An 18,323-nucleotide genomic window follows, 5' to 3' on the forward strand; every position below is an offset into this window, starting at 1 on the left:
GCCATATCAGTAGCGATGGTAACCCAGGGTAAGGTCTTCGCTGTCGCAATCGTTCTAATTCCCGCCCAGGGGAAGTCCCGCCCTGTCTGGCGGCGCCGGAAGTGACGCAGTCCCTTAGCGGAGCCGGGAGTGTGTGGCTGCTGGAGAAGCTGGAGACCTGCGCGAGCCCAGTGTCCGGCCGGCAGGGGCCTTCGGCTTCCCCGACACCGGAGGACATTGGCGGCAGCCCCCGGCCTACCTGCCGAACACAGCCATGTCTGGTAATGGCAACGCGGCCGCAACGGCGGTGAGTCCAGAGCCGGTGACCCTCTCAACCTCAGTCTTCCGCACTAGCGGTGCAACGATTGGCCCCAAGTTGCCACTCTCCGTCGCCTATTGGTCGGGACGATGATCTGTCTCCACCCCCCCCACCCCCCCACCCCCGCTTTGGCCCGAATAGTTTTTAAAGGGCCAGTAGCTGGGTTGCCCTTAAAATCCGTGTTGCCCTGGGGGAATCTGTGAACAGTGGGGACAGACTTAAGAGCAGAAGATTTGTCTGGAACGGGAACCTCGTTGCTGCGGGGATCTGGCATCATAAGGCCTGGAGTCCACGGCTCTAGATTTAGTGACCCAACCCAGAAAAATTCATGTACACGAGACAGGGTGCTATTCCATGGGATCCCTTCACTCGAGACCGGCCTGAGGCAATTAGGATCGAGAGAGGAGAGCATACCTCTAAGTCTCTGAACTACACACAAACGTTTTGGAAGTGCACCTTCTCCCCTTTTTTTCTTTTAACGGCCACCTAGCCCCAACCTACACTCAAAATTCCCCAGCTGAGGCACCGTTGAGTTACTACCTTTGTGGGTGGGGAGCGCCCTCGAGCCTTCCTATTCTTAGCCTGGGGTCCTAGCTTTGGGCTTGTGCAGATGCAAAGTGCAGAGCTGGTGAGGCCAAAGTCAGCCTGAGATAAGAAAGGAGGGAGGCAGCAGTTTATCTCTTCCTGAACTACCTGCTGGTAAGGAGTGGGATTCTTTGCCATTGTTGACATACCTGAGCGCTGGACTAGGAGTAACGATGTGATTCCAGCTCTCAGTGGTAAAGAATCTGCCTGCCAATGCAGGAGACACAGGAAACACAGGTTCAGTCCCTGGGTCGGGAAGATCGCCTGGAGTAGGAAATGGCAACCTGCTTCAGCATTCTTGCTGGGAAAATTTCATGGACAGAGGAACCTGGTGGGCTACAATCCATGAGGTCACAAAGAGTCAGACACGACTGAGCCTACACATGCATGCACCCATGTGATTTAACCTGTGGCCCTGGTCAAGTTGCTTTGCTCTTCACAGCCAGCCTTTGCTTTTGTAACATGGTTCCTCTCTACCTGCTAAGTTGTTATGAAGATTAATAGCAATAGCTCTAGTATATATGTACTTGATAAGGATCTTTTTACTGGAAGAGTTTGACTTGAATATGCTGTGCAGAATCAATAAAATTAAGGGATTGTTTGAACATAGCAGTTTATGGGATGTTTCTGTGGGCTCCTTGTGGCCCAGAGTTTTAGTGGCCATTTTTGGCATTTTGAGCTCAGTCTAATTTGCTCAGGGTACCCTAGGGTTTATTTATTGGAGAAGTGATAGCTGTGGAGCAGACTAGAGTCTGAGAGCAACTAGTTGTTACCTCCTCTAGTGACAGAGGCCCCAGATACCTGGCTGCAGAAGAACTCCATCGGATGAAGATTCCAGAATAGGGAAAGTTGATAGTGTCTGTAGGGGCTAAGGTCTGATCTGGAAAGAAATAGGACCTCAGACTGGAGAACTCTGTTCTCCCTGGTTGGCACCGAATACGTTTGTCCAAGATACACTGACAAGAGGAAGAGGTATGTCCCATTGAGTTCTTGGCTTGGTCTATGACATCCTAATATTTCCTTGGTGAAATCAGAGGCCACATTCTAGGTGAAGGGACATTAGACAGCTTATCCCCTCAGTCTTATAGAATATCAAAAGCAGAAGATAATTGACTGCAAACTTCATTTTATAGATGAACAAGTAACTTTATAGATGAAAAACAAGATGGTGAATTTAAGGTCACCCTGCCAAGAAGCTGAGCAGGACTATATGTCAGATCTATTGGCCCCAGTCCTTTACATGTGCATGCCAACCAGATTACGGGATCCATAGTGTGGCAGCTATGGGGTAGGTCTAGGTAGCACTGAAGCTTCCTTGAGTGCTGCTCTGTTGGGGATGCTGAACTTGTCCTCAGTGACTCAGCGCAAGTTCCCCTGTGTGGCCCCAGCTGCCCTGCCCCTGCCTGCTGCAGGCCCGCCCTCTCTGGGGCCAGGCTGATGGGCCTTATCTCTCTGTCCACCTGGTTGAGTGCAGCATTCCTGGTGCCTTTGCTTAGATGAGCTTCAGGGCTTAGTGTCCTTGTCATTACAGCAACAGCGGGTCCTACTATCGCTTCTCTCTGGTCTCTGCTTCTCTGGATCCGTGAGGAGGCAGAAGGTATTAGGGAAGGTAAAAGGACTGTCTTGGAGAGTCTTTCCCTACTCTGAGGCTCACGTGGCCACAGGGAAGGGGCTGAGGTTCCTTTATGCCAAGCCAGTGAGTCTGGTTCTTGGACAAGGTTTTGAGGACCTCGAACAGCAGCGGGGACTGTAACCTGGGGACTTTTTTTGCAGGAAGAAGACACCCCAAAGATGAGAGTGATTCGAGTGGGTACCCGCAAGAGCCAGGTTAGTGCAGGTACCAGGGTGGAGGAGGTTTGTCAGAAGAGTTCTGTGTTCATGGTATTATAAGTTGGGGGGCCCAGAGGGTTCCCAGCAGCCTGGGGATGGAGGAAATGGGGTGACTGAGCATTAAATCCCATGCAGAATGACAGATGGCATTCTGTAAAGAGATAGTCCCTAGGCTGGGGAAGTTATTGGGATACAGAGGACTCCCAGTCCAGACCCCTCCCCTTCCTAGGTAGCCATTCAATGCCCTCTCTGAATTCCAATCCCTTCAGGATCTCCATGACCCTGTGAGGATTTGAGCCTAGGGCAGTGGCCAGACTACAGGGCTAACCTAAATTTCTCCCCCCCAGCTGGCTCGCATACAGACGGACAGTGTGGTGGCAACGCTGAAAGCTTTATACCCAGGCCTGCAGTTTGAAATAAGTGAGTTTTCTGGACAGGAATGGAAGCTGTTTGGAAGCTTTTACCCCCCTGGAGGGGGCTTTCTTTGACCAGAGCCTGGTCCCATTGCCTCTGAGAGTTGTTGGCTGTCCCCAGTTTGGAGGGCCCACTCCTCCTCCGAACACCTCCAGCTTTGAGCTTACCTGGGCTAGCCTAGCATTTTAACATCTTCTGCTTTGGGTCTTTTTATGATTGCGTCTGGTCTTCCTTTTAGATTGTACTTTCTCAGGGGATAGGATAGGGCGCTTTTCTGCCTTAGTATCCACTGCCAATCTTAGCACAAGTGCTGGGCTTAGGAGGGGCTCAATAAATGCTGTTCGATGAGCATCTAATTGGTTGACTTTCTCTTCAGTTGCTATGTCCACCACGGGGGACAAGATTCTTGATACTGCGCTCTCTAAGGTAACACCATTTTTCATCCAACCCTTTCCTCCCTGGTCCTCTTTCCTTTCCCTCAAAGATTCACCTTGAAGTTCTTTCTTGCCTGGCAGATTGGAGAGAAGAGCCTGTTTACCAAGGAGCTTGAGCATGCCTTGGAGAGGAATGAGTAAGTGAAATCGGGAGCATGAAGCCCTCCCAAGCTCTCACTAGGAACCCAGTGCACATCACATCTGGGTGTCAGCTAGACTGTTAGGCTTAAACGCTTGGATAGGCTAGAGAGGGGCTCATATGTGAGTTTTTCAGGCCTCAGAAAAGGAGAGAGTCCTGGATCTGAGCCATCTGGCTGCCTAGGGTGCTGGACTGGCTGGGGGAGGGGGATGAGAGGGAAGAGAAGAGGGGGAGCAAGTCTCAGGGACCCAAGTTCTCAGAAATGCCCGCTTCCTGGACTGCTCTAGGCTCCACCAGTGACATACAGGCAGGAGTGAGTGGAGAAGGGCTGGGGCCTGCTGCTCAGACCCCTTCTTCTCGCTTCTCTCCCATCTCCCTAGAGTGGACCTGGTTGTTCACTCGCTGAAGGACCTGCCCACGGTGCTTCCTCCTGGCTTCACCATTGGAGCTGTCTGCAAGTAAGAGCTCTGCCAGTCAGGGAAATCACATTAACCTTGACTTTTCCCTTTGGGACTTGGCCTTCTGTCTCTAGGCTGTCTCCGCTAACCTGAGGAATGTCGTGCATGGCAGAAAACTCAGAAAAGGCTAGTTAGTTGACACTATTGAGAAAGACTGGAAACGACCTGAACTGAGATCTCTCCCTCATTCTATCACCTGTCCATCTCCAGGCGGGAGAGCCCCTATGATGCTGTTGTCTTTCACCCAAAATTTGTTGGGAAGACTCTAGAAACCTTGCCAGAGAAGAGGTAAGTGGACAGGCATCTTGGGATATGTACAGCAGATGGAGGGGTGGAAGGAGGAGATTTCAGAACAGTTCCTGCTTAGAGTTAAATCTCATTTTAAACCATCTCTCTGCACAGTGTGGTAGGAACTAGCTCCCTGCGGAGAGCAGCCCAGCTGCAGAGAAAGTTCCCACACCTGGAGTTCAGGAATATTGTATCCTTTCAGAGAAGGGAGGAGGCAGCAGCCAAGGAGGAAGACAAAGTCCAGAGGGCCCTGGGAGTTGTGAGGGGAAGAACTTCCAGAGGAAGTGCACTGTGAATGCAGTGGACTGCATGTGGTTCCATTCATCCACCCACCCATCTATCCATCCATCCATTCATAATTCTTTCATGGTTTCTTAGCCCCAAGCAAGTGCCTGGCACTGGGGATATGGTGAGCAAGATCAGCATTGTCCCTCTTAACATAGTTTACATTTTAGTTCTGGAGACAGACAACCAGGAATTGACAATACAGAGTGATGCTGAATAATGATTACATGGAGGCAGTGGGATTGGCAGTTGCTTCCATTTTAATTAAACTTTTTAACTGAAGTATAGTTGATTTACAATGTCGTGTTAATTTCTGGTAATTTGGTGATTCAGTTATACATATATATATATACATATTCCTTTTCATATTATTTTCCATTGTGGTTTATTACAAGATATTGGACATAGTTCCCTGTGCTATACCGTGGGATCTTACTGTTTATCTGTTTTGTATGTAGTAGTTTGTATCAGCTTATCTCAAACTCCTGATTTATCCCTACCCTACTACTTTCCCTTTTGGTAACCATAAATCCATTTTTATTTTATATTCCATCATATTGTTTTGATTTTTACAGTTCTGTTTGTAAAGCTGATTTTCAAAGTAATATTTGCTAAGTCCTTCAATGTGGAAAGTAGAGAATTCTCTGGAGGCTTCTAGCTGGAACATCTAAACACAGACTTGAGGGTCAAGGAAGGCTTCTTAGAGGTGTTGTAACCTTGGGTAAGGTTAAATATAATAACTTAAAAACCTCTCTGTATCATTTCCTCATCTGTAAAATGGAGATGTAATACTACTGCCTACTCTTTTCACCCTAGGGATGTAGTGAAAATTCAATGAATTGATGTATATAAAGCACTTCAGGACAGTGTGTGGCATATAGCAAGTATGAGTAAGTGTTAGCAGTTGTCACCAAGCTGAGAACTCAAAAGGTGAGAAGTTAGCAGCTAGAAAGACTCAGGCAGAGGAAACAGCATCAGGCTCCAGCCTGCCCAAAGCTTGTGGTCCTTAGTGTCTCTCCACAGCGGGGAAACCTCAACACACGGCTGCGTAAGCTGGATGAGCTGCAGGAGTTCAGTGCCATCATCCTGGCCGCAGCTGGCCTGCAGCGCATGGGCTGGCAGAACCGGGTGGGGCAGGTAGGTTCCCTCTCCCCTCTCTAGTTAGCTTCATCTCCTTCCTGCCTATATTCTTTCTGAATACCCATCTCTAACCAGTGCAAGCTGGAAATGAGACCCAGGTTAGCAAGGTTAGGGATCAGAGGTTGGACTCCCACTTTTGCTTATCCAGGCATTCTGTAGGTAGGGAAACCCCAACTCAGTGCTGTGTGCTTCTAGGCACCCCTACCTCCACCCTTCTGACTGCCTCTTCTGCCCCCACAGATCCTGCACCCTGAGGAGTGCATGTATGCTGTGGGTCAGGTATGCTTGATCAGGGAAGCCATGTATTGTGTCTCCTCCTTTTGTTTTCAACCAAGTACTGTCCCTTAGCTCCATTGGCTGGGGAAAGATTGGTACTGGTATCTTAGGCTATTTTCCCATCAGGGAGCTCTGGGTGTGGAAGTTCGAGCCAAAGACCAGGATATCTTGGATCTGGTGGGTGTGTTGCACGATCCCGAGACTCTACTTCGCTGCATTGCTGAACGATCCTTCCTGAGGCACCTGGTAGGACCTGTGCTCCTGTGGAGGGGTGGATATTAGGAAGGGTAATGGGGAGATTTCTCCTGCTGTGTATTTAGCCCTAACTCATTCTTTTAAGAATGGCCAGGACCCAGGTCTGGGCCCCTGCCTCATTTTCCGTTATATCCTTGGCAGGGGTCTGTCTGTCTCTGTGGGCTCTGGTTACAGGGTGGTGATAAGGGTCTTAAGCTAACAGGGAGAACTTGTTGCAGGAAGGAGGCTGCAGTGTGCCAGTGGCAGTGCATACAGCTATTAAGGATGGGCAAGTAAGCAGGGGGAGATGGATGGGAGGGCAGGGAAGGAACTCTGGCGTTTCCCCTGTGTATCCACCAGCACGAAGAGCACAGGTTTCTAAGCAGTTCTCTTACAGTTTACTGAGGCAGCCATTTTCTTTCCCAGCTGTACCTGACTGGAGGAGTCTGGAGTCTGAATGGCGCAGAGACCATGCAAGACACCATGCAAACCACCATCCATGTCCCTGTCCAGGTGCCAAGGCTGCAGGGGGGAGGAAACACATCTTTGTTACCTCCCCTCTCCTTCTCACTAAATCCAACCCTTCTTCCTTTGCCCAGCATGAAGATGGCCCTGAAGATGATCCACAGCTGGTGGGCATCACTGCCCGGAACATTCCACGACAACCCCAGCTGGCTGCTGAGAACCTGGGCATCAGCCTGGCCACGTTGTTGCTGAACAAAGGAGCCAAGAATATCTTGGATGTTGCACGGCAGCTCAATGAAGCCCACTAATTGGTCTGTGGGGCACAGGTGCCTGCCTTGCTGGTGTCCAGTGCCTACATCCCAGCCCTCTGCTACCTGAGGAGTGGCTACCCCCACAGGATTGAACTGCAGGGGCAGAGACTTCCAGAGACTTGTCTCACCGAGGGGCCTTGCCTCCCCAGGAGGCAAGGAGGGGGCCTCCTCTCTAGAGAAAAAAAAAATCTTAATAAGAAGCCACAGCCTTTGAATGTAACCAGTTCTACTAATAAACCAAATTTAAAGGTGGTTTTTGTTTTTGGTGGAGCTGCAGAAAAGGAAGGACAAACTCAAAACTCTTTATTTATGCCTGATCTCTGAGGCTAGGACCCTTTCAAAGTTCTCCTGAAAAACGCCTTCTGTCAGTAGTTCCCATTTTTTGACAGAATCGAGTGTCTCCCAGGGAACGCCAAGAAAGCCATCATCTTAATAATCTACAATTTGTCGCTCCAGTTAACAGTAAAGCCTTATATCGGTTCCCCTCCCCCACTACCTTTAGGTATCTACAGAGTCGACTCTACAACCCTTTTGCAAAATGAACACAACTCAATTTTCTTTAGGAAAAAACAACCCTTTAATAAAATTAGTCCATCTGAAACTCCCCCCAATACCTAAAGTACTAGTTTTGGATGGGTTAGCTGCAAAATTCCAGTTCCGAAGCCAAAGGCGGCTCAGTCCAGACGGGGATTAACGGACTTGTGCTGGTATCTAGGTGCTTGGCAGGCGGAATGGACCCGACGGGAAGGGAGTGGGGAGGAGGGGCGGGCCCGGAGGCAGGGCTCCCGCAGACCCCACGCCGCCAGGACCCGCTAGTATTGGAGACGGTCACGCCGCGAAGGGTTTCTTCCAGTACGCGCACAGGCCTGCGAATGAAGATGGAGGGAACGCGGACGTGCGAGGCCCGAGATCCGGCAACAAAAGGGGTCCCGGGACGAAATGAAGCAACCGATTGACTCCGCCGGCGGCGACAATCGAGTCCTGTACTAAGCACCGAGCTGAAGCAGAGCGCACGGCCTCGGCGGCGACCGTCCGCACCGACTCACCTTCCTCCCCGCACTCCCCGGCCCGGCTTTCCGGAAGGTGCCGCGGCCTCCCCGCAGCCCATCGGCATTCTGGGGCCAAGCCGGCCGAGTCACGAGCTCGCTCCCGGGGCCGAGCGGCGTTCGAACGCACGCCCTCCGCCGGGCTTCGGCGGGAGCCAGCCGCGGGGGGGAGGGGCGGGCCGGGAAGGGGCGAGAGCGCGGCCGCCAGGCCGGGAGCCCGAAGTGGCCCAGCTCTTTCTGTGAGTGCTGTGGTGGCCCTTAAAAGGGCCTTTGTGGTGTAGAGGGGAGGGCTGGGCGGTGGCGGCACGGGCGCCCTCAGTACTCCTGAGAGGCCTGGGTGGCCTTCTTGCCGCCCGCTGGCGCCTTCGGCCCCACGGTGGCGCTGGTCTTCTTAGGCAGCAGCACGGCCTGGATGTTGGGCAGGACGCCTCCCTGGGCGATCGTCACGCCGCCCAGCAGCTTGTTGAGCTCCTCGTCGTTGCGGATGGCCAGCTGCAGGTGGCGGGGGATTATCCGCGTCTTCTTGTTGTCGCGAGCCGCGTTGCCCGCCAGCTCCAGGATCTCGGCGGTGAGGTACTCGAGTACCGCCGCCAGGTAGACCGGCGCGCCGGCACCCACCCTCTCGGCGTAGTGGCCCTTCCGCAGCAGCCGGTGCACGCGGCCCACGGGAAACTGGAGGCCTGCTCGCGAAGAGCGCGACTTGGCCTTGGCGCGGGCCTTGCCGCCGGTCTTGCCGCGGCCAGACATGCTGTATGAGGTAGAGGAGCGGTGAGGACGGCTAACAAAACACAGGAACAGCCACCCGCCGCAGTCTAACGCTTCCGCGCGCGACCACGGGCTGCCCTTATAAGCCCCTCAGGGCACACCCCCGCGCCTTTCTGATTGGCTCTTTTCTCGAATACCCGCCTCTGGTTGGCTGAGGTTAACTCTTCGGTGACGCGCCCCAGTTGAGGGAACGCGTCCGCCGATTGGCCGAATTTGAAAACCCTTTGCCCGGGGAACACGGGAGGCGGCGCAGAGACTACCCGACAGCCAGCCAGTCTCGGCTGTAGCCAATCCAAGTGAAGCGCGCCAGATTTAAACGCTATAGCCCGAGACCAGAACCGGAAGACAAGAAGGGTAGAATCGGAAGCCACCTCAAGAGCGTCTGGGAAGTCTGCGCAAGGCAGGCCTAAGATTTTTAAAGGAAAAGAGTCAACACCACAACTACCTCTGCCTCCCGTCCTAGGTCTGGTCACTCCCTCCTCCTACCTGGCAAAAGAAGAGTGAAAAAGGGAAGGAATGAGACCCCCACTTAAAGTCCAACCCTACCCCAGAGAACAGATAACCCCAATCTTATGGCCCTTTATGCCACCCAAGCAGCAGATTTCACATTTATTCAACATGTTCTGTCTGGTCTGTTCTTTCTGATCACTTCTTGCTAGGAGGCGCCTGATGTACTTAAAAAAAAAGAAAGAAAGAAAAAAGGATGGGACAGAGATAGGCATCCTCTCCGAGGAAATACCTCCTTCAACCTTCCCCATCCACCCTACAATGCCCACATAGGAAATATACCTATAGGAACAACAAGAAAAAGACAATACTTTATTGTCACCACTGGGAGCACCTGGCCCCCGGTCTGCTCTTAATCATCAGAATACTTAATTTATAGTCAAATGTCAAGTCACCTTTGAACCTGTGTCTCTATCCCCAGCCAGGGTTCTGTCCCCAAGTCCAGCATTCTCCTTGAGTGTCAGAGTTGTGGGCAATTGCATAAAAGCTACAGTACCCCAACTTAGGAGGCAGCAAAGATGGGATGGAGAGGGAGAGTGGCAAGCTGAAGAAAGCCATAGGCAAAGTCCAATCACCAGTCATTAGAGAGCGAGACAGGCCCACGTGTCAATAATCACAGGGGAAAGGAAATGCTGAGAACAAAATCTGGAGGAAAATGAAGGGTGGGAGAGGCCTGGGCTAGTTGGCAGTCTTGGTCCAGGAGATGTTGGCCTGAGTCAGTAACCCCGGAGGCTGTGAAGCAAAGGGCAATGGATCGGGGCCTCAGACATCATAGAAGAGTCGGACAAGCTGGTACCGAATGGAGAAGGTGACAGCACTACCAACGACCTGCAAGGAGAAACGAACTATAGTAAGAACCCTGGAGAGAGGGAGACAAGGAAGTGTAAACCACACCCCCAATAGCATTGCACCTGTAGCAGCAGCAGGAAGAGGGTGAGGTTTCTCTCATGCATGGGCCCAAAGACTTTAAGTAGCAAGTTGATGAGGGTCATGTTGTTACATTCAGTGAAGGCACCATCCTCATTCTCACTGTGGCGCACCGTCAGTAGCCCAAGGTTCTCTGCTACCTGGAGAGGCCAAAGGTGGAGAGAACTTTTGCTAATACTTATGCTTCAGGAATGGGATCTGCTGAATGCTTGCAAACTCCCCTCGGGTCTGATGTAGGCCTAGGTTTTCCCATTCCCTGAATTCAGAATGGCAGCCTAGAGCCTTACCTCCTTGTTACCCTGTTACCTTTAGAATAAAGGTGCCCAAGAAAGAGAGGCTCTTGGTCTTGAACTTGGAATAGCTCATCTCCAGTTTGCCTGTCTTGGTATTGAGTCTGCAGGGGAAGAGAGCTTCATGTGACTGGGCCACTACACAAAGAACTCTCCTCACTGTGGTTAACTCATAGAAAGAGCACTGAATATAGAGTCAAACACCCTGCGATCTATTTCTGGTTCTGCTGCATACTTCTGTGTGATCAGTGCTCCTGTGAACATTAAATGAGATCATGTAACTAAATGTGCTCTGTAATGTATAAAGGGCTAACTGTGTGGAGAAAGCCCTTCTTTGGGCCCACTCCCTTTGCACAGCAAATGTCTAAGGCATCCCAAGTGACAAAGCTATGATGTCCCTTTCAAGCCCCAAAGCTACCTGGGCATACGGTGGCGAGGACAGGGGATGATATGCAGGAGCTGAGGCAGTGAGTAGAGGAAGTTGAACACCTGGGGCATGAAGAAGAGGAGCATGGTCTTGCTGAAGTGTCCCAAGATGCCCACCACGGCAAAGGTCATGCCAGCAAAGTAACAGAAGGTATCTCCCACAAACACCCGTGATGGGTACCTGCGTGGGGGAGAGGATCTGAGCCAGCAGCAAGAGGTGTTAGCAATCCTTTATCTCACATTACACATCCTGGGCACTGGGCTAGCCCTGGCTAGATCTGGCTCAGAGAGGGTTCCCGCTCTCCCAGCAACTCTCCAGGAACCAAGGGCCTGATTCCTTCTATTCCTGGGGGCTCCACAGCATCTGCCCCAGTGACTGATTTGCGAATGTGTGCATGCTAAGTCCCTCAGTCATGTCTGAGTCTTTGTGACCCCATGAACTGTAGCCTGCCATGGAATTTCCCAGGGAAGAATACTGGGGTGGGTTGTCATGTCCTGCTCCAGGGAATCTTCCTGTCCCACGGATTGAACCAGGTCTCCTATATTGAAGGTGGATTCTTTAGCGCTGAGCCACTGGGGAAGACCAAGACTTAAGAACATAACCAACTAAAGACCCAGAGAAAATACAGAGATGTGCAGGTTTAGCCTCTGTATCAGGAGATGGGTCACAATCACGACAATACCTGCCACATGTCTAAAGAGCTGTCCCCCCGTCCACAGGCCTACTTACCAGTTATGGTAGAGCAGTCCCAAGGTGGTGAAAAAAAAGGGTATCATGAAGTAGAGGGAAAAGATGTGATCATCGCGATAATCACCTTTGGAAGAAGGGGGAAAAGAAAGAAGGACAAGTTGATGTCCACTTCCCCTGCACATCATGGTCCTATTTTCCTCTGTCTCTAAGTTCTTTCCCAAGCTATACAGTCCACCTCTCTAAAGTCTCAAGGACTCACTACCCCTTGTATATCGCCCAGGCAATTTCCAATACTTCACCTCTTTCATGAACCCCTCCTAAACTAGTTACTGTCTTACATTTGGTTCAGACCATTCACACCCTGGTTTGAATATCAGCTTTACTTTCTGAGTGAGCTTGATCATGACACATTTAACGTATCATGACACGTTTAACTTCTCCGAATCTCAGTTTCTCATCTGTGAAAAAAGTTGATAAAAAATACCTGCCACATAGAGCTGCTACAGAATTTAAAGTGAGATTACATTTTTAAAGTGCTTAACTTTAATAAGCCCTTATGGAGGTCCTTCAGCCAAAGACCACTAGAAACATGCCTGGAGGCAAAGCTAGGTTTACTGAGGTGTAATAAGGGACACTTTGGAACCCACACACTGTGGGGAACCTTAGGATGCCGCAGTAAGGAGGTGTTAGGAGGACTTGTTATAGGATTTAAGTAATTCTGCAGAGGATGCAAGGAAACAGAGTTTTGCCCTGGACTGGGTGCTGTCGGCAGGGTTAGTGTCATGATTGAGAAGCTTAATAATTTTTATCCAAGAAGTGAGAAGAACTGAACTGTTATCAGAAGGAAGCAGCAACCATTCATTTTAGCCAGCAGGGGATCTTGGTCATTGTGAGATGTACTGTGTTCCTGTGGTTTTGTCTATTCTGAGACACAGCTATAGAGAGGGTCAGGTTTTGGTCACAGATGGAGTTACCCTATCTGATTTGGGGTTTTATAAAATTGTTTATGTTCAATAGGAGAAGGCTATGGCCTACCTATTAGTGACAAACCGTTTATAAATGCTAGGCTTTCTTTCTCACATTTAACAAATCTTAGTTACTATTTGTAACTTACTATTAATAAGTAAATAGCTCCCCTTATTTTCCGTAATTACTCACATATCACATTTTTTCTGAATTCCCCAAACCCAGAGATCAGGCCGCTTCCTTAACACTCAGACTTCTCTCCCTATTCCAATCCCACCTACCATCCAGCTCCACCAAGTTGAAGACAATGATGGAAGCAGAAATGACGAGTGACTGGCCAGCCTCAAGGCCATTAATTCCTGCTAGAATATTAATGGCATTGGTACAGAACACTGCCAGCAGCCCCATGTAGACATAGTACAGGATCCCTGCGGGAAGAAGACAGTAAGAAAAGTAATGCCGCCTGTGGAATGAGGATTTAAGGATATTCCTCTGACAAAAGTGGTGAGGACCAAGTGTGGGATGAAAGGTCAACAAAAGGATCTAAGAAGACTCGGGGGTGGGGGGATGGGGGGGGTGGGGACAAAACAGGAAGGAGAATGTGGAGCACCAGGAAGGATGCTCGGCCGGATATCTCACGGAAGGCAAGGGTGCCCTGCAGTAGGGGTCACAGGGGCAGAAGTGGCAGTGCTACTCACCCAAGTCCAGATGCAGGCCAAGGATCGGGCGTAAGGGCTTGGGTACCACAATGGTCGTGTTGCCGAAGTTGGTGAAATAGACCATGAGGAGAGGTAGTGAGGCAGCTGTGGGCAGCAGCAGCTTATGGCGCCAGCGCAAATTCAGCACATCATCCGCGAAGCCCAGGAAAATCATGCAGCAGATGGCAAGGAGCGCACCTATCAGGGCCACAAACTGGGGGAGGCTCGGGCATGTCATGGCTCCAGCCTACTCCCACTTCACCATTCCTTTCAAGACCCGTCTTTTCGCCCGTTCTCAGCTCCTCCCCGCAAACCCAAATAATTTCACTAACTCCTAGCCCTAGCCCCAGGCAGCCGCCCGCACTAACCCACTTACTTCATGGTGGGGGAAGGCTTTACACTGCTGCTCCACAAAGCAGTTCAGGAAAGGAAAAGGGATGAAGCAGAAGAGTATGATAAGGAAAACAGCACCGCTGATCACTCCCTGGGACTCTGGGCTGTGGCCCAGCAGCAAGTCAGGTGAAGGGGGGGAAAAGGGGAAAGGGGGCGTGGTCACTCACTAATACAAGCAGTACCGTCACCTAATTTGGTGGGGAAGGGCACCACCACTGGAATCCCAGATACACCCAAGGGTGCCACCTTTCCGCCTCCATCCCTTCCCCAATACTAACCAGATCTGCCCTCCACCTCCCAGAATCCCGGGCTGGCTGCTAGGTTAGCGCTTCGTCTAGCGCGCAGTCAAGCATTCCAGTCCCCGCCTCTGCCCACCCCTTCCCCCCCGCTGCCCGGCCCCTCACATTTGCTGCCGGCTGGATTTGTTGAGGTCCTGGCCACAGAGGCGCGCGGCGATGAAGTGGCTTCGGAAAGCAGGGATAAGGGTGAGTGTGGCCACAAATCCCATCAGCGAGCCGATCAAATTCACCAACAGCGGCATAGGCAACTCCGGGAAGGCCCACATGGTGACCTGCCAGGGGGCCCACTCGGCCGCCTTCTTAGCTAATGGGCAAGCTCCAGCAGTAAGATGTAGCAGCTCCCCACAGGCTGGTTCTTCCTACAGCAGCCTGAGCAAACCCCAACAACTCTGACCTGAGCCGCCTTCGGGACTCCCGCGAGCCTCTATGAAGCAACCTTGGCTCTGGCCCCTCTGCCTCTGCTTACCCACTGTTTCCGCCCGGATCTAGTTCGCAGAGCAACTATCACTGGAAGGAGGCGGCCATTTTTAATACGGGCATAACAGTGGGGACAGAAGTGTGATTTTAAACCAAACCCCTGATTCGAGAGATGAATCATCACCAGGGATCTGGAAAAGCAATTAAAGAAGGACAAACAAAAGCAGATTCTTTCGCCACATCATATTAGAGATGTACAGCCCAAAGCGGAAAAACTCCTTGCCCGGTTCCAAGATGAACGCCTCCTTGTACCACGTGTCTGACGCGGCTTATTTTTGGTTCCACGTCAGGTTTAGCTCCGTCGGCCTCTGCTGGTCACGCTAAAAGAGCCAATGCCTGGCGTTTACTCTGGGACGCCTCTGGAACCGGGAAGATGGCTACAGGAAGCAGGAGGGGCAGGGGGAGGGCAGGCGGGATAAGGATGTGGAGCAGCACCTGCTCCTTGTAGAAAACCGGTCGCCAAGGTAGTCAACGTTGAGAAGGAAGCCAAGCTAAACACAACTCAGTTCCCCGAAACTCAGCTACAGTTTGGAAGATGATGTAAATTTTAAGCGCCGACACTTGAAAAGCCCCTCCTACTTCATGTTTTCCGGTGTCCTTGATTCAGGTACTTTTCCTTCATCATCCCACCCACCTTCTACCCCCGCAGTAGCAGTTAGTTGCCGGGCAACATAGCGGCGCACTTCAGAACTGATGGGGCTGGGAGTGCTCTCAGGTCTTGGATTTAACCCAGTACTTGACTTTCCTTCGTGCGGGATCATTAGACTGTGGCAGCCTTCCAATCCGAGGAGGTGAGGCCGAGGCTTTTGAAAGAACTAAGTAGGAGAATCAGACCCCAAAGTTCTGGCTTGTAAACCTGAGGAGTTCCCAGGCAGGTTTCTCCCTCCAGGTCAGGTGCCTTTTGCTTGGCACCTGTTTCCCTTGTTCACGCATTCACAGGCTGTTAGGTGGCAAATGATTTCCAGTCCTCAGGGAAGAAATCATCACGAGGAAGTTGAGGAGAGAACTCAAGTATGCTGATAGTTTCTTCATTCTTTGGAATAAAAGTCGGAGTCAGGTTGACTCTTTTTAGGCCAAAGGTAGTCCCTCTTGTCTCTCAAATTTCCTTTCTACTTGAAAGTGAAGTCGCTCAGTCGTGGCCGACTCTTTGCGACCCCGTGAACTGTAGCCCACCAGGCTCCTCCGTCCATGGGATTCTCCAGGCAAGAGTACTGGAGTGGGTTACCATTTCCTTCTCCAGGGGATCTTCCCCACCCAGGGATCGAACCCAGGTCTCCCGCATTGTGGGCAGACGCTTTAACCTCTGAGCCATCTGAAGGTGGCTCTAATTAACAACATAAAGCCATATATACGGCTTATATATATATATATCAAGCCAGTAATTATTGATAGTTGTATTCTACCAGTTTTTCAGTACTTATTATCCCACTGGTATTGTTTTTCTGTGTGTGAGTGTGCAGCTAGCTGCACATGGGTACATGAGTGTGCATCTGTAATTCCCTAGAGGCAAAGTGTTTTCTGTTCCACAGGGTGTCCCCCTGGGGCTAAGCACACAGATATCTGAATAGAAGGCATAAACACATATAATGAGTCTCCATCTGAAAGAGGTATAGAGGGCAATAGGAGAGAACAATTAGTTGTGACCAGGGGAAGTGAGAGGACCTTGAGGAGGAGTAATATCTCCAAAGATTTCAGTATGTGACAAGAGTGGAAGGGCCTTTCAAACAGGGAAAGTGAGACACCAGGAGCAGGTGGAAAGGAGGAGCTTGTGAGAGCCCCAGAGGAGGCAGCATTCAGATATCTGGTTGATCAGGAGCAGGCTGAGACTCCCTGGAGGTCTGAGGAATAGTCTGTATCTATTTCCTGTTTAATTAGGAGGCCAATCCTAATAAATCTTCCCATCTTGGCATTGGGAACCTTTGTCTCTTTCTTCTCCAGAAATCGTTAGCCCTCCCCCACAACCTCCACTGGAAGAGGGTAGGGGACTTGTTCAAAAACAAGACACTGGGGATTCATGGATAGTAACAGGGATACCTGTTACTATCAGAACATGGTTACTTGGATACTTATTATATAATCGGAATATTTTTGTTCCCATGATGGTAAATGCCCAATTGATTATCAGACTCACAAGGAGAAACAAACACATGATTGGGCACACTTGAAATTTTGTGCCTGTCCTGATACAAGTTCAAAGCATCTGCCTATATGCTGATGTTCATCCTAGGATCCATGGATCAGGTGGGTTGTCAACGGTTTCAGCCGGTTTCTTGGGCTGAGCAGGCAAGGTCTGAGATGCACATCTCCTGCTAGGGAGCCCTGAGTACCTTCCAGTAAGCAAAGCCAATGCATTATTAAGTCCGATTGCCTGAAAAGACTGTCCTAGAAATGTTTCACAGTGCTGAACAAGTCATTATGAGACAGCTTTGGAGGGTTTGGATCTATGACACTTACAGGACCATATCTGTGGCTTTTTCCAGGCAGCTGAGTTACTTTTTTCCACTTCTTCCTGCCTCTCCTTTATCAGCAAGCCCCAAGATCTCCCATTCCCCTTGGATGATACAAATAGATTTTCAAAAGATGGAAACAGTATAGAATATCTCAGTGTTTACATGTATATTGGAATATTTTCTGTTAGGCTTCTTTATATTTATTTATTTGGCTGTGCTGGGTCCCAGCCACGTCATGCAGGACCTTTGATCTTTGTTGTGACATGCAAACTCCTAGTTGTGACACGTGGGATCCAATTCTCTGACCAGGTACCAAAATCGGGGGTCCTGCATTGGGAGCACAGAGAGTCCCAGCCACTGGACCACCAGGGAAGTCCCTCTGTTAGACTTCTTAAAATTACAAAGAATTTGTGCTTGGGAAACTTTTAAGTACTGTAGGGACACAAACTGAAATAAACATGATTGTTTTCCTGAAGGAGTTGACTTCATTATATTAAAGTATCTTGACTGAATATGCGGGAAGAGAGATGAGTTAATACAGGGTCCCCACTTTTTTTTGCCCTCTAAAATCCACACTCTAGGACTTCTGTAGTTTGTAGTTTTGTTGCTAAGTCACATCTGACTCTTGCGATCCGAACGACTGACTGTAGCCCGCCAGGCTCCTCTGTCCATGGGATTCCCCAAGCAAGAATATTGAAATGGGTTTCCATTTCCTTCTCCAGGGGATCTTCCCGACCCAGGAATCAAACCCCGGTCTCCTGCATTGCAGGCACGTTTTTTACTGAGCTACAAGGGAAACCTATAGTTTGAGGGATCCAATGATGATGCATGGGCAGGGCCACAGCAAGGTCACCCACACCCCATTCCTTAGAGTGAAATCTGGGGATGCCCCAGGCTTTCCTACACCTCCCATGGCTCAGGCACCCTGTCGCTAACCTGGCAGGTTCTGCTTAGCTCTGCAGCCCCACACTTTAAGAGGACATTGTTTACTTCCATGTGCTCATTGCTCAGACTAATGACTGGATTTGGGAGAGCGATACTTAACACCTTCCTGTTTACCTCTCTAAGGAAGGCCTGCCATATATATGTAGAGAAAAAGGGCCTCTTGGGGAATGGAGATTCCTCTGAATCTTTTTGTAGAATTTTCCTTCCCCTGCCTCCAGAAAGCAATGACAAGCCTCTATCCTATAGGAATGGAATCCATCCCCTTACATCTAGGAAAAGGGATGGA

General features: G+C 50.4%; 3 protein-coding genes across 10 annotated transcripts; 1 reads left to right on the forward strand and 2 right to left on the reverse strand.

Annotated features, from left to right (window-relative positions):
- The first annotated feature begins 14 nt into the window (after positions 1-14).
- On the forward strand, positions 15-7,409 carry HMBS (hydroxymethylbilane synthase). Of its 6 annotated transcripts, none has more exons than XM_069553611.1 (14): positions 15-286; positions 2,657-2,710; positions 3,061-3,133; positions 3,504-3,553; positions 3,643-3,698; positions 4,081-4,158; positions 4,369-4,446; positions 4,561-4,636; positions 5,755-5,868; positions 6,112-6,150; positions 6,274-6,393; positions 6,621-6,674; positions 6,808-6,894; positions 6,981-7,409. In XM_069553611.1, the coding sequence occupies exons 1-14, from the start codon at positions 254-256 to the stop codon at positions 7,152-7,154; spliced, it is 1,086 nt and encodes a 361-aa protein (XP_069409712.1). In that variant the 5' UTR covers positions 15-253; the 3' UTR covers positions 7,155-7,409. The 6 variants fall into 6 exon arrangements, with proteins under 6 accessions (XP_069409712.1, XP_069409715.1, XP_069409714.1 ...); XM_069553613.1 differs by lacking the exon at positions 15-286 and adding an exon at positions 2,316-2,492; XM_069553612.1 differs by lacking the exon at positions 15-286 and adding an exon at positions 2,320-2,480.
- Positions 7,410-7,710: 301 nt separating this feature from the next.
- H2AX (H2A.X variant histone) lies at positions 7,711-8,950 on the reverse strand. Its single transcript, XM_069553618.1, has one exon. It carries the CDS (start codon positions 8,948-8,950, stop codon positions 8,519-8,521), a length of 432 nt encoding a protein of 143 aa, XP_069409719.1. The 3' UTR covers positions 7,711-8,518.
- An 823-nt stretch (positions 8,951-9,773) lies between these two features.
- DPAGT1 (dolichyl-phosphate N-acetylglucosaminephosphotransferase 1) lies at positions 9,774-15,534 on the reverse strand. Of its 3 annotated transcripts, XM_069553609.1 has the most exons (10): positions 15,078-15,172; positions 14,271-14,962; positions 13,850-13,970; positions 13,474-13,687; positions 13,057-13,203; positions 11,849-11,933; positions 11,111-11,299; positions 10,709-10,796; positions 10,387-10,542; positions 9,774-10,303 (listed from the first exon to the last, which is right to left on the reverse strand). In XM_069553609.1, the coding sequence occupies exons 2-10, from the start codon at positions 14,429-14,431 to the stop codon at positions 10,238-10,240; spliced, it is 1,227 nt and encodes a 408-aa protein (XP_069409710.1). In that variant the 5' UTR covers positions 14,432-14,962; positions 15,078-15,172; the 3' UTR covers positions 9,774-10,237. The 3 variants fall into 3 exon arrangements, with proteins under 3 accessions (XP_069409710.1, XP_069409709.1, XP_069409711.1); XM_069553608.1 differs by having other exon boundaries at positions 14,271-15,534; XM_069553610.1 differs by having other exon boundaries at positions 13,474-13,594; positions 14,271-15,155.
- Positions 15,535-18,323: the final 2,789 nt, after the last annotated feature.

Source organism: Ovis canadensis, chromosome 15 (genome assembly GCF_042477335.2).
Source record: "Ovis canadensis isolate MfBH-ARS-UI-01 breed Bighorn chromosome 15, ARS-UI_OviCan_v2, whole genome shotgun sequence".
Taxonomy (NCBI): Eukaryota; Metazoa; Chordata; class Mammalia; order Artiodactyla; family Bovidae; genus Ovis; species Ovis canadensis.